The 20,825-nt window shown below is 38.4% G+C and overlaps 3 protein-coding genes across 4 annotated transcripts; 2 read left to right on the top strand and 1 right to left on the bottom strand.

Moving 5' to 3' along the window:
* LOC18600627 (pleiotropic drug resistance protein 3-like) lies at nucleotides 1-9,562 on the top strand. 2 transcript variants are annotated; one of them, XM_018121309.2, is made up of 25 exons: nucleotides 1-134; nucleotides 296-709; nucleotides 1,166-1,289; nucleotides 1,725-1,810; nucleotides 1,917-2,001; nucleotides 2,319-2,478; nucleotides 2,579-2,655; nucleotides 2,844-2,897; nucleotides 2,981-3,071; nucleotides 3,202-3,503; nucleotides 3,594-3,875; nucleotides 4,039-4,352; nucleotides 4,528-4,688; nucleotides 4,771-4,874; nucleotides 5,152-5,302; nucleotides 5,392-5,529; nucleotides 5,662-5,735; nucleotides 5,851-6,183; nucleotides 6,744-7,034; nucleotides 7,137-7,220; nucleotides 7,343-7,476; nucleotides 7,770-7,997; nucleotides 8,142-8,313; nucleotides 8,508-8,762; nucleotides 8,842-9,562. In XM_018121309.2, the coding sequence occupies exons 2-25, from the start codon at nucleotides 315-317 to the stop codon at nucleotides 9,106-9,108; spliced, it is 4,362 nt and encodes a 1,453-aa protein (XP_017976798.1). In that variant the 5' UTR covers nucleotides 1-134; nucleotides 296-314; the 3' UTR covers nucleotides 9,109-9,562. The 2 variants fall into 2 exon arrangements, with proteins under 2 accessions (XP_017976798.1, XP_088662521.1); XM_088806395.1 differs by lacking the exon at nucleotides 1-134 and having other exon boundaries at nucleotides 598-709; nucleotides 1,019-1,289.
* Nucleotides 9,563-10,454: 892 nt separating this feature from the next.
* LOC18600626 (pleiotropic drug resistance protein 3-like) lies at nucleotides 10,455-18,583 on the top strand. The gene is made up of 24 exons (XM_088806283.1): nucleotides 10,455-10,950; nucleotides 11,192-11,315; nucleotides 11,429-11,517; nucleotides 11,630-11,714; nucleotides 11,841-12,000; nucleotides 12,087-12,163; nucleotides 12,239-12,292; nucleotides 12,412-12,502; nucleotides 12,619-12,921; nucleotides 13,013-13,293; nucleotides 13,477-13,790; nucleotides 14,214-14,374; nucleotides 14,465-14,568; nucleotides 15,026-15,179; nucleotides 15,257-15,391; nucleotides 15,497-15,570; nucleotides 15,652-15,984; nucleotides 16,077-16,367; nucleotides 16,483-16,566; nucleotides 16,650-16,783; nucleotides 17,165-17,392; nucleotides 17,529-17,700; nucleotides 17,819-18,073; nucleotides 18,181-18,583. The coding sequence occupies exons 1-24, from the start codon at nucleotides 10,763-10,765 to the stop codon at nucleotides 18,445-18,447; spliced, it is 4,158 nt and encodes a 1,385-aa protein (XP_088662409.1). The 5' UTR covers nucleotides 10,455-10,762; the 3' UTR covers nucleotides 18,448-18,583.
* Nucleotides 18,553-20,708, bottom strand: LOC18600625 (S-adenosylmethionine synthase 1). Its single transcript, XM_018121316.2, has 2 exons — nucleotides 20,555-20,708; nucleotides 18,553-20,140 (listed from the first exon to the last, which is right to left on the bottom strand). The coding sequence occupies exon 2, from the start codon at nucleotides 20,128-20,130 to the stop codon at nucleotides 18,949-18,951; it is 1,182 nt and encodes a 393-aa protein (XP_017976805.1). The 5' UTR covers nucleotides 20,131-20,140; nucleotides 20,555-20,708; the 3' UTR covers nucleotides 18,553-18,948.
* Nucleotides 20,709-20,825: the final 117 nt, after the last annotated feature.

Genomic DNA, 20,825 nt, shown 5'->3' with positions numbered 1-20,825 from the left:
AGAGCGTTGAAAAAGATTGCTTTGATTAACAACTGAATTTCCCTCTATCTCTCCAGCTCATTTTGGTTTTCTTTCTTTTGTAGATGGATTTTGACCTCTCAAAAATTCCAAAGTTGTGATCTCATAGAATATAGGTAATCTCCTACATATGCACCATTTTTAAATTTCTTAGACATTAAGGAGAAGAATGATGAATTACCTTACTTCAGCAACCTTAGTAGTTTAACATATACAAGCAAAGGCTTGATTGTCTATATATACAACTTGTTCTCAGTATATCATAAAAGGTCTACAGGTTTTTCAGGTTATCAAACATGGCTCAGATGGTTGGTACAGATGAGATCGAATCACTGAGAATTGAGTTGTCAGAGGTAGGAAGAAGTCTGAGATCATCATTTCAGCTTCATGCCTCTAGTTTACGGAGCAGCTCAGCCCTGAGTTCTGGGAAGGATGATGCTGGTGTTGAATATGCTCTGCAGTGGGCTGCAATTGAGAGACTACCTACATTTGAACGGCTAAGATCATCTTTGTTTGATAAAGATAATGATGGGGATAACAATGGAGGGATGGCTAATGGTGAAGGAAAACGTGTGATTGACGTCACCAAGCTTGGAGCTCTAGAACGGCATATATTCATGGAGAAACTGATCAAACACATAGAAAATGATAACCTTCAGTTGTTGCGGAAAATTAGAAATAGAATAGATGTGTAAGCCTTCTTTTCCCTTCTTTTAACCATGCACCTGAGTGTGTTTGTGAGGCTTCATGCATTTGTATTTTATGCTCATACGTATGAATTGCCATTGGTTGGTTAACTGGATGGCTGGTTGGGGTGCATGTATTTGCTTATGCATGCTTTTATCTCTATGGATGTGCAGACAGGTACACCTGAGAAACAAGGATCGATACATGTACACCCCACATGGATTAATCTCTTTCTTTCCTTCCTAGAATTTGATAGAATTGATTTTGTTTTATTTCCTCAATCCAATTTTCACTGAAGTTTTTCTTTTTTCAGTGCATAAGCTGCAAAACAAGAAGCAGAGCAAGCCTGACACCTCATAATGGCTAAACCTTAGACATACATATGCATTTTCTCAGCGAGTCTGTTCATCAAGGCAGTGATAAATTTAATGTTGGATTAATTCTAAATTGTGTTTTGCAGGGTTGGTGTAAAGCTGCCCACTATAGAAGTAAGATATAAGGATTTGCACGTGGAAGCTGAGTGTGAGGTTGTTCAGGGAAAGCCCCTGCCAACTCTATGGACATCTTTTCAGCGCTTTTTCTCAGTGAGTAATTTCATGTTCCAAGACTAGTTTGAAAATTTGGCAATCGACCATGTGATTGGCTTTCAGAACAAATAGATGCAGCTTTATTTTGCTTGTTGGTTAGATTAAATTAGCATATTTACAACTTGAGCACATTTGGTTAACCAAAGAGGAGTTAAATAAAAGTTAGAACTCTACTAACCTCAAAAGCCAAGCCTAGGTTGTCATATTGTTTGAATTATTGGAAAACAAATGAAATTAAAATGAACTTTGACAGGGCTGCTGATGTCAATGACTAATGCTATATTTTCTGATCTTGTGCACATTTCTGGTTAACTGTAAGTAATGTACAGAAGATCAGAAATCATCTTTTCTATACGGTTACCATGCTCTGATATTCCTAAATATGGCAGCATGCTGTTTAGACTGATTAATTTGAAAAACTTCATTTTCCAGGATGTTGTGAGGCTCTCAGGTGCTAAGTCTCATGAAGCCAAGATAAGCATCATCAATCATGCCAGTGGCATCATAAGGCCTGGAAGGTACAAGAGAATCATTAGTTCAATAACTTGTAACTGCATTCCTTTTCATTCCCTTTCGTCATATGCCTGGAAGAAAAATACTTAGCACTTTTGAATGTATTTGCAGAATGACTCTACTGCTTGGTCCCCCTGGATGCGGGAAGACCACCCTTCTAAAAGCTCTGTCGGGAAATCTGGACCAGTCTCTCAAGGTTTCATACTTCCTATAACTTGGTTTCAACTTTTTACTAAACTGTTAGATGTCTCTCTAGTATTATGACTGGCCTCAGGTCATCCTCTTTGGTTCCAATACACACTCCCCAGCTTCCCATAACTTATAGAGTTTTCATTGCTGGAGAGTTGCTTTTAAAACTTAATGCGGACAGAGCACAAAAATGTGATATCTTGTTCAGATATGATTCTCAGTCATGTTCAATTTATTCTGAAATGTTTTTCCACAACAAATGCTTGAGTTTTTGTCCTAATTAATGTAGTCATTCTCAATATCTTTTTGTTCTTTCTAAAATAGGTCACTGGAGAAGTCTCCTACAACGGTTACAGACTAGAGGAGTTTGTTCCCCAGAAAACTTCTGCTTATATAAGCCAAAGTGATCTGCATATTGCTGAGATGACAGTGAGGGAAACTCTTGATTTTTCTGCCCGTTGTCAGAGTGTTGGAAGCAGAGCAGGTTAGATTTCTTTGATGTTGAATAAATTATATATAACCATGGACATCTTATTGATGCCTAAAGTGATTAAAACTATAACATTATAATTCTGCCTATGAAGATATTATGATGGAAGTCAGTAGGAGGGAGATGGAAGCGGGGATTTTACCGGATGCAGATGCTGATACTTACATGAAGGTGACTTTACCATACTTGGTTGTTCTCTCTTTGGATTACAGCTTGAGCTGTCAAAGATAAGGTTTATGTGCATGAATCAATGTAAAACGTTATGTAACTGTTCATGTCATTCTGTTTCAAGGTTATGTTCTTTATACTCTTGCCAATGTTAAGATCTTGACATTTATTTATATGGTTTTTCTTCACAGGCAATATCGGTCAAAGGACTAAAAAGAACCCTTCAAACAGATTACATTTTAAAGGTAATTTCTTTGACAGAAACGGATTTTATAAATTGAGAATGTTGAATCTGAAAACATTCTCAACTCTCTTGGTGGCTTTTCAGATCCTCGGACTTGATATTTGTGCTGACACATTTGTTGGGAATGCCATGATCAGAGGTATCTCTGGAGGTCAGAAAAAGAGATTGACTACTGGTAGGTTGAAAGGTTGAAGTTGAACTGACTAGATGTATGATGCACACTCTAGTAGGGTGTTTTCACATAACCGCAAAGGATTTATTGAGGTGTTTTCTGAACAACCAATTCTTCCAATTGAGTTATGCAGGGGAGATGATTGTAGGTCCAACAAAATCCTTGTTTATGGATGAGATAACAAATGGTCTTGACAGTTCTACTGCATTTCAGATTGTTACCTGTCTTCAGCAGCTAGCACATATCACAGATGCAACTTTACTGGTTTCTCTTCTTCAGCCAGCCCCAGAAACCTTTGATCTCTTCGATGACATTATTTTGATGGCTGAGGGGAAGATAGTGTATCATGGTCCACGTGATAATATTCTAGAATTTTTCAAGGATTGTGGGTTTAGGTGTCCTGAAAGAAAAGGGGTCGCGGACTTCATCCAGGAAGTAAGTGCCTGCTGTTTCTAGCCATTGCCTTCACATGCTCTAGTTTCATCAGGTTTAAGTACTTTATTAATTTGATTGTTGATTTTGCAGGTTATATCAAAAAAGGATCAAGCACAGTACTGGCACAGCACTGAATTACCATATAGTTATTTTTCAGTCGATATGTTTGCTGGAAAATTCAAAGAATCCAGTCTCGGAAAGAAGCTTGATGAGGACCTCTCGGTGCCATATGATAAATCACATAGCCACAAGAATGCCCTGTCCTTTACCCAATATTCCCTTTCTAAATGGGAATTGTTTAGAGCTTGCATGTCCAGGGAACTTCTTCTCATGAAGAGAAATTCTTTTGTTTATGTTTTCAAAACAAGCCAGGTTATACTTCTTACTTCAGCATCCTTCCATAGTTCTCCCTCGCTTCTCCCTTTTTCCTCGGATGGAACGATGTTTTGCGTTATTCCTGTCAATGTTATAGCATTAAATATGATGTATAAGGCCTTGAAATTTTTTAAACATGTTAAGATCTTTCTCTCTGCAGCTTATCGTTGTTGCAATAATCACAATGACTGTATTTTTGAGGAGTCGGATGCATATTGATGTCCTTCATGGGAACTACTACATGGGAGCCCTTTTCTTTGCTCTTGTTATACTTCTTGTTGATGGGATTCCAGAGATGTCTATGACTGTTGCAAGACTTGAAGTTTTCTACAAGCAGAAAGAGTTGCGTTTCTATCCAGCATGGGCTTATGCAATTCCAGCCAGTATTCTAAAGATTCCTCTTTCATTCCTGGAATCTCTTGTTTGGACGTGTCTCACTTATTATGTCATTGGATACAGTCCTGAAGCTTGGAGGTGAGTTTGGCACGATAGAAAAGATTGCTTCTTCAATTTTAATGTATCTTTTGTGTTCAACAGTTGCCATTTCAGATTTCTTCTGCAAAATTTTTATCAGCTAAAATTTCCAAACCTTTAGTCTGGAATGAAATTTCTTCCTAGATTGACATTTAAGAATGTGCTGCATCTTTAGGTTCTTCCGCCATTTCCTTCTTCTTTTTGCTGTGCACTTAGCATCAATATCTATGTTTCGGTTCCTGGCTGCAGTCTTCCAGACTGCAGTTGCTTCCATGACAGCGGGTAGTTTTGCAATATTATACGTCTTTCTATTTGGGGGCTTCATTATCACACGATGTAAAGTTTCCTGGCTCTTCTCTATTTCGATTTTAGAATGTATCAACCAAATGATAACCTCAAACAATGTTATTTGCTGCAGCCTCCATGCCAGTCTGGTTGAAGTGGGGCTTTTGGGTTTCCCCTTTAACGTACGGGGAGATTGGCCTTTCTGTCAATGAATTTCTGGCTCCTCGATGGCAAAGGGTGAGTCACTTCCAGCTTATTGATTCCTGTAAATCATCCTACCCTTTCTGTCTCATCAAACTGTGATCACAAGTTCATCAGAGTGCATGATTTTGATTTTCCATCGAGATTTATGTATCCAGATGGGCAGTTAACAGTGAAAGAACTTATGTTGCACTGCAAAGATGCATTTTTTGTCCCTCTCCTCATGGTGTTGCCATGCCATGAGCCTGTTAAATTTACATTAGCTGGTGTGGAAAAGCATATTGATGCTTGGTCTAATTCCTATGCTTGCTAGATATCATCAAACAGTACAATAGGGGGAGAATTACTAGAAAGCCGTGGATTAAACTTTGGTGGATATCTTTTCTGGATATCACTTGGTGCCTTACTTGGGTTCACCTTAGTTTTCAACATTGGCTTTACCTTGGCCTTAAGTTTCTTGAAGTGTAAGTACATCTTGTTTTTCTACTTGTAATCAACTTGAGAATGACTGGATGTATAACGTGCTTGTTCACCTAACTAAATGCATATTCAGCTCCTGGATCTTCTCGTGCCATTATTTCACATGAAAAACTTTCTCGAATACAAGGAAGAGAAGATTCCTCCAATGGTGCACTTGGGAAAGAAAAGTCCACAAATTCTCCTGCTAATAACATCAAAGAGCCTAGCAAAGGTTGGCTTGTTATCATTGATTTCATATTGTTCTTCACTTTGGCAAGCTTCCAAAATTCTCTTGCTGTTGACATCTTAATTTTTGCCTTTCTGTTTCTTCTGTTTCTTGTTGTTCCCTTATCTTGATTAACAGGCAGGATGGTCTTACCTTTTGAGCCCTTAACAGTAGCATTTCAGGATTTGCAGTATTACATTGACACCCCTTTGGTAAATACATTTACCATTTCGATCATTCACACAATTGGCTTATTGAGAATATTTGAAGCATCAGTTTGCAGGACACTTATCTCTGCTTAGTTCTTATTAATTCCTTTTCATCTAGGAAATGAGAGAACGGGGATTTTCTCAGAAAAAGCTCCAGCTTCTTTCAGATATTACTGGTGTTCTCAGACCTGGAATTCTTACAGCATTGATTGGTGTCAGTGGAGCTGGAAAAACAACTCTTCTGGATGTACTTGCAGGAAGGAAAACTACCGGATACACTGAAGGGGAAATAAAAATTGGAGGCTATCCTAAGGTTCAAGAGACTTTTGCTAGGATTTCAGGCTACTGTGAGCAAAGCGACATACATTCCCCACAAATCACAGTAGAAGAATCTGTGATGTTTTCTGCTTGGTTGCGTTTGGCTCCTCAAATTGATTCAAAAACTAAAGCAGTAAGTGATTTAAATTTGAAAAGTTGTTGGATGAGTGTTTAGATTTGATCATTACAAATGATATTATAACGGAGTGGGTGAGATTGTAATATTTTATCACATATCAGATGTGAATATGATTATTAAAATCTATATAGCATTCAAGTCAATCACTGTTGGTAATTTGAGTTTGAGTTTTTAAGAGCTTAAAAGTTGCTAAGCTAATGTTTCGACTTGGATCCTTACATTAAGGATTGAACTTGGGTGTGGGTGGGATTATAATACTTCATTCCATGTCGATTTAGGTAGTTACAGTAAAGAGTGATGGTGGGATTATAATATTTCATCTCATATTAGATGTGAATATGATTATTAAGACTTATATAATGATCAATTGCTACAGACAATATGAGCTTTGAGTTTTTAAGATTCATATGATTTAGGTTTGAAAAGTTAAAAAATTGTTGGGCTAGTGCTTGGACTTGGTACTTAAGGTTTTAAAGATGTTATGTTTCACCATTCAATTCTAGATCTTCTTGGTAGGCTATTTGTAACGAAACTGCTGTTACATGTCTCAATAGGAATTTGTGAATCAAGTCCTTGAGACCATTGAGCTTGATGAAATTAAGGATGCTTTAGTTGGAATACCTGGGGTTAGTGGTCTGTCAACTGAGCAACGCAAGCGGCTCACGATAGCTGTGGAGCTTGTTGCAAACCCCTCAGTAATCTTCATGGATGAACCTACAACTGGCTTGGATGCGCGAGCAGCAGCAATTGTCATGCGAGCAGTAAAAAATGTAGCTGATACAGGGAGAACAATTGTCTGCACAATTCACCAGCCCAGTATTGATATATTTGAAGCATTTGATGAGGTAAAACATGTTTTTACTTACTCTTAAACGTAGAAATTTGAAATAAAGGTAACTGCGGATCAGAATCCATCTGTATACTCACCCCTTTTTTGGGTGCTGTAGTTGATCCTTTTGAAAACTGGTGGGCGCATAATCTACTCCGGACCACTAGGGAAGCATTCAAGTAGGGTTATAGATTATTTTGAGGTTAGTTTGCCCTTGGAAATACCTATACCTATGATACGTTTCATCCTCCTCATTTGTTTGTGATGTGCTACTTTTATGTCTTGGATACATATGTTTCAGTACTTAACAGCTATCACTGACAGGCCATCTCTGGCGTACCAAAGATTCGAACAAATTACAATCCAGCAACTTGGATGTTAGAGGTCACTTCTGCGTCTGCAGAAGCTGAGAAGGGTTTAGATTTTGCCCAAATATACAAGGATTCTGCTTTGTACGAGTGAGTTACATTTCAATAATTATACTGTTTCTGGTGATTTGTAAAGTTGGACATTGCAGAACAATCATTTCTATGAAGTATCTCTTGATTTCAGAATCAGGCTTTTGTCCTGCAACTTAAATTGGATAGTTTGAATCTTCTTAACTGGAATTGAGGCGTAGAAGGGCTTGGATTTTCCCCTCTCTCCCTCTTTTATCCGATGGCTGATTACATGATTCAATGTTAATGCAATCTAGTAGTCTATACTAGGAAACAGTATAAACAAAAGTTCATGGCATTCTATTTGCATGCAGGAGCAACAGAGAACTTGTGAGGCAGTTCAGTACTCCACCTCCTGGTTCCAGAGATCTGCATTTCCCAACTCGGTTCTCACGAAATGCTTGGGGACAATTCAAATCTTGCCTATGGAAACAGCATTTGTCTTATTGGAGAAGTCCTTCTTACAACTTGAACCGTATTATTCATACTTCAGTGGCATCCTTGCTTTTTGGTATTCTCTTCTGGAAGCAAGGACAGAAAATGTGAGTATATAGGGATTCGTTTGGCAACATAAAGAAATATTAATCAGAAAAGAAATGTTACTATGAGACATGACAATTCAACATTGCAATTGGTAATGTACTTACTTCAGCTATACTTGCTATCTTTGTTTTTCTCAATGTCAGAGATAACCAGCAGAATCTATTTAACATACTTGGTTCGATGTTCACTGCTGCAATCTTCTTGGGCATAAGTAACTGCTCATCAGTTTTGCCATACGTTGCAACAGAGAGAACTGTCATGTACCGGGAGAGGTTTGCAGGAATGTACTCCGCATGGTCTTATGCACTTGCACAGGTAGCCTTTTTCTTTTTGGGAATTGATTGAGCTGTTTCCCAAGCAATTTTCATAATTTAGATTATTGCTAGAGCTTCAAAAGGTTGGTTCGTTTGAGATAATTTAAACTTGCATAACTTTCTCGACCATTTTCTAGTATTTGTTACTTGTTGAGTAGGCCAAATATGTAGTTTACGAGTTGAGTTTCCTTGCAGGTGACAGTTGAGATTCCCTATCTGTTTATCCAAAGTGTTATCTTCGTGATCATCACGTACCCCATGATCGGATACTATGGATCCGCTTACAAGGTTTTCTGGTACTTGTATGCCATGTTCTGCACAATGCTCTACTTCAATTACCTGGGAATGTCACTAGTATCCTTGACACCAAATTTCATCTTGGCTTCGATCCTATCCTCAATCTTTTACACACTCTTTAATCTTTTCGCTGGATTTCTCATCCCTCAACCAGTAAGCCACTGCACTCTAGACTTAAGGAAAAACTAATTCCAACTAAGAAACTGATGTTTATGGTGTTGTGTGAGTGCAGCAAATTCCAGGATGGTGGATTTGGCTCTATTATCTGAATCCAACTTCATGGACAATGAATGGAATGCTTACATCTCAATACGGTGACATAGACAAGGAGATCATGATATTTGGAGAAACCAAAACAGTAGCTTCCTTCTTAAAGGATTACTTTGGTTTTCACCATGACCGCTTGGGTATCTCAGCACTGGTTCTCATTGCCTTTCCCCTGGCTCTTGCATCCATTTTTGCATATTGTGTAGGAAGACTGAATTTTCAGAGGAGGTGACAGATGCATGCCACCAATTTACCCAAATTTGTTTGAATCCCATGCTTTTAATCTTCCTGGTGAATACTAATATACAGCACTAGTATTTAATACCAGAAAATTCCAAAAGAAAGAAAGAAAGAAAAGATAGATCCATGTAGACTCCATATATTGTCCACAATCATTAAATCATGGTCCCATTTGGGAAATGTGAGAAATGGAAGAGAAAAGGAGGAAAAAACAAGGAATTTATTAACACCATTTAAGTAGCACTCCCAAGTCCCATCCAACTTGATGTAATAAAAGAGGTGGTGCATTGATGAATATGACAGCTACCTTGCCATTCAATCTTTATAACTACCTGCATGGACCTTGCGGTTTTAATGGAAAAACGACAGCTTGGCCTGTTTATTTCTAGATATGGAATGCACGGTCATCAAAGATTTATGGCAAGTTTAGATTATTCCCGTTTCAACTCAAGTGTTTACTTTTCGTCTAGTACGAAAATGACTGTAGCATCGTATTTCTCCGCTCTTCGTCTCACTTTATTTTATTTTATTTTAAACTTTAAAGGATTAATGGAAAGGCGATGCCGAATCTCTAAAATCCCTACTAATCTAACTTTTCTTCGTAATCAAGAAATCAATCCCACATAATCAAATCAAATCAAAGAAACTTAAATAAAAAAAAAAAATCAAAGATTGCACCAAATTTTAGACAAACACAGATATTGTTATACACAGAATGAAAATGTATCTAATCACCTCTAAATAAAAAAATATTATTGACCAGTCTTTTGTATTAAATAATATAAAATGTTATTGTTCAAAAATAATATAAGATCTAAGTATAATATACCAAAAAAAAAAACTCTTAAACTATTTAAAAAAATTTAAATAAATTTTAATACTTTTATTACATTCAAGCAAGTCTTGTATTTTTATTTTGAATCAAATAAATTTTTGTATTTTTTATTTTGAGTTAAATAAATTTTTATAATTAATAATTAATTTAGTCAAAATGTTATTGATCATTCTATGTAGCGTGATGCGGATGTGTCATGCTGGTATATCATAATTGATGATAACGTGATACGTTAATTTGACATGATGACATAATTATGTGATATTTTTCACCCTTCACATTAATATTATAAATAATTATTTGACTTAAAATAAATACGTGATTGGTTAGCGGGTGGTGATTATCAAGTTTAGATACAAAAGAATATGTTACTAGTTCATAACACGTGGTATGTAGTAGTTAGGTCGTCACAGTCACACCTTAAATGCGTGACCATTGATCTTGAAACTAATGTCCGCTTCACGCAATATATACTTAAACAAGAGCAACACCTCTTCTCCTCTCTTCCGCTTGGATACGAAACCACTCTATGCTTACAAACAAGTTAGTAGTGCTAGAAACAAAATGGGAAAAATTCAACTTTGAATCAATCCAATACTCAACACAGCCACACCGAATCATGGCACATGACTTGAGTTGTAAGATTTTGAAAATTCATGTATGGTTGAAACTTGAAAACTGACTGACGGTCTCATATTTAATTGCCGGTGGTTATCAAAGTCTTGTCAATCCCCGCTGATTGCTGACAATATATATAGAGACACTAACTCTGGATCAATGGAGACCCAAAAGTAGCGCAGCACATGGCATAATGGCATCCATGGTAGACTCAGAAAGAGAAGGTATTGATGTAGAACCAGGGGATGAAGGAAAGCGGGTCGCAATGGATCCTACCAGGCTTCGACCTCAGGAACGCCATGTCTTCATAGATAAGCTCATCAGAAACATTCAAACGGATAACCTTCACTTGTTGCACAACATCAGAAAAAGACTAGACAGGTAATTCTTTTTCTTTTTTTCAAAGGCAGGTAATTGTATATACTTTTTCTTTTTCTTCTTCGTCTTCTTCTTCTTCTTCTTCTTCTTCTTCTTCTTCTTCTTCTTCTTCCAGTAGCATATACTATACTCCTAGTCCTAGCTGCTAGTAAGCTGCTGCAAACTCAGACACATGTAGCTACTAAACTGATAATACACATGCCTGCTACCTACATGACCAACCGAGCTAAACTGGGTTCTGCAGAGTTGGTGTCGAGCTGCCTAGAGTGGAAGTCAGATATAAAAACCTCCGTGTGGAAGCAGAATGTGATGTAGTTCATGGGACGCCGCTACCGACACTGTGGAATTCCCTAAAAAGCCCGGTTTCTGTAAGTATATCTATATCTATTATCTATATATCATCGATCGAGATGTGGCGTTTTCCAGACTAGTTTTTCAAGATTTATATACATATATATTGTATTTGGATGTTGTTTCGCAGCACCCTGCAGCAAGACTGATGGGTTCAAAGTCACACCAGGCAAAGCTATGCCTTATCAGTGATGTCAGTGGCGTCATAAAGCCTGGAAGGTTACAAATCTCTTCTTAAGGTTTCAACTGGTCAAATGGTTCTGGTGACGGACACCATCCATTTGACAGTAGAACTAATGTAGCTAACGTACCATCAGCTAATTTCTGGCAGGATGACTCTACTCCTAGGTCCTCCAGGGTGTGGGAAGACCTCCCTGTTAAAGGCGCTTTCCGGAAATCTAAACCAATCGCTTAAGGTATCACCTATGCAATAAAATTTTATTTTTGGCAACGTTAAAATGAATTCCAAATATAATGGAACATATCCATATATTTTTTTTCTGCTAGATAAGTTGACTGTTGGTTGTGTTGGCTTCCACTAGGTCACCGGGGAAGTTTCTTATAATGGATACAAACTAGAAGAGTTTGTCCCCCAGAAAACTTCTGCATACATAAGCCAAAATGACCTGCACATTTCTGAGATGACAGTGAGGGAAACACTTGATTTCTCAGCCCATTGTCAGGGTGTAGGAAGCCGAGCAGGTACACATGTTTTCCCTAAGCTCAACCTAGCTAATCATAACTTTTAGTTTCTTGCAAAAGTGATAGTTAAACTACTGCTTTTAAAGACATCATGATGGAGGTCAGTAGAAGGGAGTTGGAAGCAGGAATTGCTCCTGATCCAGATGTTGATACTTACATGAAGGTGCGTATTCACGTGGCGAGTTATTGCCCACATCTGTCAAATCAATGAACCGTGGTTTATTTTCACTTTTCACAGGCAACATCTGTCAAAGGACGAAAAGGGAAACTTCAAACTGACTACGTATTAAAAGTAATTATCCTTAAACACTGCTTAATTACTCACGCTACTATCCTTGGGAATGCATAATGTTAACAGTGCTTCCTCCTAATAATACGTAAACTTCTACTGTTTCCTGCACTTGTTATCAGATCCTTGGACTTGACAGTTGCGCTGAAACATTTGTCGGTGACGCCCTGAGAAGAGGTATATCTGGCGGTCAGAAGAAGAGATTGACTACAGGTTGTGACTTAGCTTTAGCAAAATAATATATAGCCATTGACCAATTTCATCCAACAAAAAAAAAAAAAAAAATCTTCTGTGAGTTGTGATTTAAACTTCAATCTCAAATTATACAGGCGAGATCGTTGTAGGTCCCATAAAAACTTTGTTTATGGATGAAATAACAAATGGCCTTGACAGTTCCACTGCATTCCAGATTGTTACTTGTCTTCAGCAGCTTGTGCATATGACAGATGCTACTTTGTTGGTTTCACTGCTTCAGCCTGCACCGGAAACTTTTGATCTCTTTGATGATATTATCTTGATGGCAGAAGGGAAAATTTTGTACCATGGACCGCGCGATCACATTCTTGAGTTCTTTGAAAACTGTGGGTTTAGGTGTCCTCAGAGGAAAGCGGTCGTAGACTTCCTTCAGGAGGAAAGTGAATTAATCCAGTTTATTTCTATTCCCTGCAATGCAGTCTCTTGCTTCTTCAAAATTAAAAGCATTTCGCCTTCGAACTATGCAGGTTTTATCAAAGAAAGATCAAGCACAATACTGGTACAGCACTGAGCTACCCTACTCTTATTTTTCCGTCGATATGTTCGTCAGGAAATTTAAGGCATCCCCCTTGGGGAAGAGCATAGATGAGGATCTCTTAAACCCATACGACATGTCCCAAGGACATAAGGATGCTCTTTCCTTTAGTGAGTATTCCGTTTCTAAATGGGAAATCTTCAAAGCTTGCATGTCAAGGGAGCTTCTTCTTATGAGAAGGAACTCAATTTTCTACGTGTTCAAAATAACTCAGGTGAGGACTCGTTCTGTGTAAATATGTAATCTCTTTCATTTCTTTTTTCATCAATGAAGGTTCATGCTAAAACAGTTTCAAGCTTCAAGAACATGTTGATAGAACAGAAGACTGAAAGTACTGAAACTGAAATCAGTAATTAATTAAACACGCTTAATCATTAAAATTGTCTTCTTTTGTCAGCTTGTCATCATAGCATGCATCACAATGACTGTATTTTATAAGTCACGGATGGATATTGACATTCTTCATGCAAATTACTACCTGGCCGAGCTGTTTTTTACTCTTATGATACTTGTGGTGGATGAGTTTCCTGAGGTGTTCATGACGATTTCGAGACTCCCAGTGTTTTACAAGCAGAAAATGTTATGCTTTTATCCAGCTTGGGCTTATTCAATTCCAGCCGCTATTTTGAAGCTTCCCATGTCATTTCTGCAATCCCTGATTTGGACATCTATCACTTATTATGTAACAGGATACACTCCTGAGGTTTCAAGGTGAGTTCCATGAAAATTTTGAAATATTGTACTGAATGAGATCAGGACTTTCTTAAAACTTCATGGTTATGTTTCTCTTGGAATGAGTAAGCAGAACAAACAAATTAAGTGGTAGTCTGTCAGGAAACTGTATCCTAGCTAGCTAGGAAGTGAAAGGGAAAAAATATAAAAGAACGAAATGCCTACTAATTTATCTGCTAAAAGTTGGTGGCCTTGATAGTTATCAGGAAGTTGAGATAGAATCTTCTTTTTAACAAGGGGAAGGGCTACTCTTGTCTTGCAATCTAACCCCTTCAGAGGGGAAAAATAATAATACTAATAGAAAGAGTAAGAAGAAACAATTTTCATTTCATTCTTAAGCAAACAAGATATTAATTCTTCTGGTTGGTGAGCCTAAACGTTGATCATTTGCCCTCTTTTCAGGTTCTTCCGCCAGTGTATCATGTTTTTTGCTGTGCAGTTATCAGGAATATCTTTGTTCCGTTTCGTGGCCTCCCTCTTCCAGACTTTTGACACTTCTGTGGCAGCTTCTAGCCTAATAATTTTTCTACACTGGTTATTCTGTGGCTTCATCATTCCACGGCGTAGGGTTCTTCATACCTTTTTATTCAGTTTATTGTAAAATGATTCCTGTAAAAGGATGCATACTTATTAATCTGTTTCATTGGTTGCAGCATCCTGGCCAGGTTGGATGAAGTGGCTTTTCTGGGTTTCTCCTATGTCATATGCAGAAATAGGGCTTTCTGGAAACGAATTTCTTGCTCCAAGATGGCAACAGGTGAGATTCCTATTTATTGGTTTAAATGCTTGTTATTGTTCAGGTAGTTAAGCAGCCTTCTTCAAAAGAATGAGGAATTCTCACAGATTTCTTGCTAGTACAATAGTTGAAGCAAGCATGAAGTGCATCAGATTGAATGAGTGGTCCAAAATTTGACAGTTAAAGGTTAAGTAAATAGTGCACACAAGTTATTGGTTTCTTTAATCAGTGTACCTCTTTCCTCCCAAAAGATTTCTTCCATCAGCCACATAAAGATTGTGCTCCTGCAGTTTCTCCAAGTATAGTGTTTTTTTTTTTCCAAATTTTTAAGCTAAATGATGAATCCCATCTACCTTCCATTCTGGTGAAAACTCTTAGCAAAATTAGCATTACTTGTAAACCTGTAAACGATGCTTACTTTAAGTGCTGAATGAAGCTGAAAGTGTACTCTTTTCTCCATTGATTATCAAATTTGCAGATGCTAACCATGAACACCACAATAGGGCAAGCAACACTAGAGAGCCGTGGATTATACTTTGATGAATATTTTTTCTGGATATCAATCGCTGCATTGTTTGGCTTTTCTTTAGTTTACAACATCGGATTCACCTTGGCCTTAAGTTTCTTGAAGCGTAAGTTTGTTTTTTTTTATCTTTTTTTCCCCCCAATTTTCTTGTATTCAATATTGAGGAACTTGAAACACATGTAGCTCCTGGATCGTCTCGCATTATTATTTCACGGGACAAGCTTTCCAACATACAGAAGGTAGATTTTAATGGGGTTGCAAGTGTGGTGAAGGGAGTAAGCCATTCGGATTCCAGTAATAAGGAACCAGCTAGTAAAGGTTGTTTTGTTGTCTTCTTCTTTTTCTTCTTTGTTTTTCTTCATATAATTGTGCTTGCCTATCTCATTTTCATCATAATTTATGGTTGCTTTGTCTCCATCACAGGCAGGATGGTATTACCTTTTGAACCTTTGACATTAACATTTCAGGATGTGCAATACTATGTGGACACCCCTCTGGTAATCAGACACATTCTTCTTCGGCAATGAATCATTTTTCGTGAACCATTGAACATTGATGCACTGTTTTGTTGGTCCTAGGAACTGAGAAAAAAGGGACATGTTCAGAAAAAGCTGCAACTCCTTTCAAATGTTACAGGAGCATTAAGGCCTGGTGTCCTAACAGCACTGATGGGTGCCAGTGGAGCAGGAAAAACTACCCTTCTGGATGTTCTTGCAGGGAGAAAAACTATAGGCTGCATAGAAGGAGAAATTAAGGTTGGTGGGTACCCTAAAGTTCAAGAAACATTTGCGAGGATATCTGGTTATTGTGAACAAAATGACATACATTCTCCACAAATCACTGTACAAGAATCTTTAATATTTTCGGCTTGGTTGCGTCTGGCTCCTCATATTGACTTGAAAACTAAAGCTGTAAGACTCCATTATAAGAGTTGATGTTTTCCATCTAAAGCTAAATTTGAGATAAGTTTGTGATCATGAAGGTGCTTTGGTGGGTTTTATAGGACTTTGTTAAAGAAGTCCTTGAGACTATTGAACTGGACGATGTCAAGGATGCCTTGGTTGGCATACCTGGTCTTTCAGGTTTATCGACTGAGCAGCGCAAGCGACTTACAATAGCGGTGGAGCTCGTTGCCAATCCTTCCATAATTTTCATGGATGAACCTACGTCTAGCTTGGATGCACGAGCAGCAGCCATTGTCATGCGTGCAGTGAAGAATGTAGCTGATACAGGTCGAACAATTATTTGCACAATCCACCAACCAAGCATTGATATATTTGAAGCATTTGATGAGGTAATAGTATAACTGCTATTGTGAGAAGATATCCATTTTAAAAGGACGAGTGTTTTTTCTTTTATATACCATTCTAGTTGTTCTTTCATAACAATACCTGTTGCTTTCATTGCAGTTGATTCTTCTGAAAAACAGTGGGAGTTTGATCTACTTTGGTCCATTAGGACAACATTCTTTTAGAGTTATAGAGTATTTTGAGGTTAGTTCAAACTGTATTAATTGCTTCGAGCAAACAGGTCTTGATCGACCTTGATCTTACATTCTCTGTATTCTTACTGACAGAGTATTCCCGGAGTGCCCAAGATCAAAGACAATTGTAATCCAGCAACATGGATGCTAGAGGTTACCTCCCCACCTGTGGAGGCTGAACTTGGAGTTGATTTTGCACAAATTTACAAGAATTCTACTTTGTATGAGTGAGTTCAATTACTCAGTAGTAAATTAATTGTGATTTCTACAAAGTTGAATGATTTATTAGTGCCTCAAATGCATTTCTCTCATATTCATCACCAATGACAACCTGAGGAAGACATAAACCAGTCATATCTGTCTGAAAAGCACAGGGCAAGACCATTTTCCATTTCAAAGAGTTCAAATCCCTCCATTGTTGTAGAAATTCATACCTGAAGCATTATTTCAACTACTTGCAGACCTCCTGGTATAGATTGACTGTATAGTAGCATCTTGGCAGGATGCTGCCTTAGCTCAAGTGTTTCTAGAATGAAATAAATAACTTTACAAACTGGCGGATTGACTTATATATTTCATTTCTTCCTTTTCTCTCTTTTTGTTGGTAGGAACAATGAAGACGTTGTGAGGCAGTTGAGCAATCCACCTCCTGGTTCAAGAGATCTTCATTTTCCAACCCAATTTTCACAAAGTTACTGGGGCCAGTTTAAATCTTGTCTATGGAAACTAAACTTGTCCTATTGGAGAAGCCCCGCATATAACTTGACACGTTTCCTGCAGACTGTTATAATATCTCTGGCTTTGGGATTAATATTTTGGAACCAAGGAAAGAAAATGTAAGAATGGGGCAAACCGGCATAGGAATCATTCATTTCATGGATACTTATACATAGGCTTCACTTTTCCTTAATTATAAATCTGCAGATAACTAACTTCAATTTTTCTATCTTGTTTTCCTTTTTAAATCCCCAGAAATAACCAGCAGAATTTGTTCAATATTTTCGGTTCAATGTATTCTGCTGTGGTCTTTCTGGGGATGAATAGCAGCTCATCTGTCCAACCGTCTGTTGCCACAGAGAGAGTTGTTATGTATAGAGAAAGATTTGCAGGGATGTACTCTTCCTGGGCTTATGCACTTGCACAGGTACATTCCTGCTGCCAACTGACCACCCTAAGTTTACACCATAAGTTGTACTATGAACTCATTTTGGTTGAGTAGCTTGTCTTTGGAATTTCTTGACAGACCTTAAGTTATTTTGCAGGTGACAATTGAGGTACCCTATCTATTCATCCAAGCTCTTGTGTTTGAGATGATCACGTACCCCATGATTGGCTACTATGGATCAGCATACAAGGTTTTGTGGTACTTCTATGCCATGTTCTGCACACAGCTCTACTTCACCTTTTTTGGAATGTTGTTTGTCTCATTGACACCAGATGTCACAATTGCTGGAGCATTATCCTCTTTCTTCTACCCAATGCTCAATCTTTTCTCTGGCTTTCTGATTCCTCCTCTGGTAAGTCATTTTTATCCCCTCAAGTCTCATAGAAAGGGCAGTAAAACACATGACAGTAATTACTATGAGATATTTACTTGGCTGGCTCTCTGGTCTTTCCTCTGCAGAAAATCCCAAAGTGGTGGATCTGGTTGTATTACCTAATGCCTACATCTTGGACATTGAATTGTTTGCTCACTTCACAGTATGGAGATGTGAATGATGAAATCATGGTGTTCGGTAAAGCCAAGACAGTTGCTTCCTTGCTAGAAGATTATTTTGGGTTTCACCATGACCGCCTAGCTATTACAGCAATATTTCTGATCATTTTTCCCCTTATTTTTGCTTTTCTTTTTGCATTCTTCATTACACGTCTAAATTTTGAGCGAAGGTGAATTTCGCTTTCTAGCTCAATGATAAACTTTCCTTGCTTCTGTTTCTCTCACTTTCTAGCAGAGTTAGCAAAGAGAACATGATTGTATCTATTACCAAAATGAAACTTCATTCAAATGTCAGGACTCTTCCATTAAACGAACTTGGCAGTAGAAGAAGCAAATGGAATCGATAATCAAATTTCATTGTCTCAAAAAGCAAATGCATTCGATATATTAAAAAACAGCTCCGCAGCAGATCATCTCTTGCATTCTATCCATATGTTTTCAGCACATCAGGTATACAGGCAACCAGGCTGCTCCTCCACAAATTTTCATCGACTCAGACTTGGGAGTACTTGTATATATTCTTTTGTATATGGAAAAATGATATAAAAACAATAATGAGTAAAACGGAACTCAAAGAAGGACAATTTCGGAGAAACACAGACGACCAACAAGACATCACTTAGAGAGCAGCTGCCAAGAATAAACGCATTGTTGATTGAACAAATCAAGAAAAGTTTAGTCTTGAGGTTTCTCCCACTTAAGCGGCTTCACTACCTCCCATGTGAAGTCAGGATCATCTCTTCCAAAGTGTCCATATGCAGCAGTCTTCAGGAACCTGCCATTGCCACCCCTCTTGAGATCCAAGTTAATGGATATCATACCGGGCCTGAAATCAAAGTTTTCCTTCACAATCTTCAGAATTTCCTTGTCTGAGATCTTTCCAGTCCCATATGTGTCAACAAACACAGACAATGGTTCAGGCACACCAATTGCATATGAGACCTGTACAATACACCTGCGAGCAAGACCATTTGCCACAATGCTCTTGGCAGCCTGCCTAACAATGTAGGCACCACTTCTGTCTACCTTAGTAGGGTCCTTGCCAGAGAAGGCACCACCACCATGAGCTCCCCAACCACCATAGGTGTCTATGATGATTTTGCGGCCAGTGAGACCGGCGTCACCATGAGGACCACCGATGACAAAACGCCCTGATGGGTTGAGATGGAAGATTGTCTTCTCGTCAAGGTACTTGTCGGGGATGACTGGCTTGATAACATGCTCTTTGAGGTCTGCAGCAATCTCATCATTAGTGACAGTTTCATCATGCTGTGTGGAAATGAGAACAGTGTGGACACGAATTGGAACCATGGCACCATTGTCATTCTGATACTCAACAGTGACTTGAGTTTTGCCATCAGGCCTCAACCATGGGCAAATTCCATTTTTGCGAACTTCAGTGAGGCGGGCTCCAAGCTTGGTTGCAAGGACATGGCTAAGTGGCATTAACTCAGGGGTCTCATCGGTGGCATATCCAAACATGTGACCCTGATCACCAGCACCAATCTCCTCAGGGCGCTTGGTAAGATGACCGTGAACACCCTGAGCAATATCAGGGCTCTGCTGCTCGATGTTAACTAAGACTTTGCACTTGTCAGCATCAAGACCCACATCATCGGAGACAAATCCAATGTTACGGCAAGTATCACGCACAATCTTCTCATAGTCTACCTTAGCTTTGGTAGTGATCTCCCCAAAAACCATGACCATATTGGTCTTGGTGCAAGTCTCGCACGCAACTTTGCTTTCAGGGTCCTGTTCGAGGCAGGCATCAAGCACTGCATCAGAAACCTGATCGCACAGCTTGTCAGGGTGACCCTCATTCACTGACTCGGACGTAAATAGGAAGGTGTCCATGTCTCTAAATCTGTTGAGCACACAATATTGAAACAAAAAGGCTCAAGACGAATCTAAAAATAAATAAATAAAAAGGAAGACAAAATATACAAATCATACATTCAAATTTTTAGGCCTAGATTCTGAATTGTAATTCACTAAAAACTAGCATAAAGTCATCTGTCAAATCCCAGAATTTCACATTAAATCAGGCAGAAAGATGATATTAGCCCCAAGAGTGAGATTGTATCACAACGAGTTAGAGTTCTCATTATGAAAACACCAGGATCCAAATGCTACTCCAAAAGAGACCAAACCGCAGAATAATTCCATACATCAAAACGCAAAAAGTTCATTAGTTTACAAAGAAAAGGGATAAAAAAGATTGAATTTTGAAAATAGCCAGCAAAAGAAATGAAGTTGAGATAAATCTGATAATGCTGACCTTAAAAAGTGCACGGCTCTCTTAAGGTTGTGATTACTCAACACAGGTACAGACAGGCTACGTTTGAGACTTGTATTTATAGACAAAACAAAACACTAATGGCATTCTTCTTCTTCTTCTAAGTGGGGTCCAGTTGTTTGGAAGTGTGAGATGGTGGCTGTTGGATGGCAGTGGATCAACGGGTGGGATTCATTGGAGTCGGTGGCCGAGAGCGACAGAGCTCCTCAACTCAACTCCGCGGGTCACCGGGAGAGCCGGTTGCATGAGCTTT

The sequence above is a fragment of the Theobroma cacao genome, chromosome 5 (genome assembly GCF_053813885.1).
Source record: "Theobroma cacao isolate CCN51 chromosome 5, ASM5381388v1, whole genome shotgun sequence".
NCBI classification, from domain to species: domain Eukaryota; kingdom Viridiplantae; phylum Streptophyta; class Magnoliopsida; order Malvales; family Malvaceae; genus Theobroma; species Theobroma cacao.
The sequence above is the reverse complement of the archived record's forward strand: the minus strand, read 5'-3'. Positions and strand labels throughout refer to the sequence as shown.

Excerpts from the sequence above, each read along its gene's own strand:
- LOC18600627 (XM_018121309.2), top strand. The coding sequence starts at position 315 with ATGGCTCAGATGGTTGGTACAGATGAGATCGAATCACTGAGAATTGAG. Across the intron at positions 710-1,165 it reads ATTAGAAATAGAATAGATGT|GGTTGGTGTAAAGCTGCCCA; the intron begins GTAAGCCTTCTT and ends TGTGTTTTGCAG. Across the intron at positions 3,876-4,038 it reads ATGTTTTCAAAACAAGCCAG|CTTATCGTTGTTGCAATAAT; the intron begins GTTATACTTCTT and ends TTCTCTCTGCAG.
- LOC18600626 (XM_088806283.1), top strand. The coding sequence starts at position 10,763 with ATGGCATCCATGGTAGACTCAGAAAGAGAAGGTATTGATGTAGAACCA. Across the intron at positions 14,375-14,464 it reads TGGCTTCATCATTCCACGGC|CATCCTGGCCAGGTTGGATG; the intron begins GTAGGGTTCTTC and ends CATTGGTTGCAG. Across the intron at positions 18,074-18,180 it reads GCTTTCTGATTCCTCCTCTG|AAAATCCCAAAGTGGTGGAT; the intron begins GTAAGTCATTTT and ends TTTCCTCTGCAG.
- LOC18600625 (XM_018121316.2), bottom strand. The coding sequence starts at position 20,130 with ATGGACACCTTCCTATTTACGTCCGAGTCAGTGAATGAGGGTCACCCT.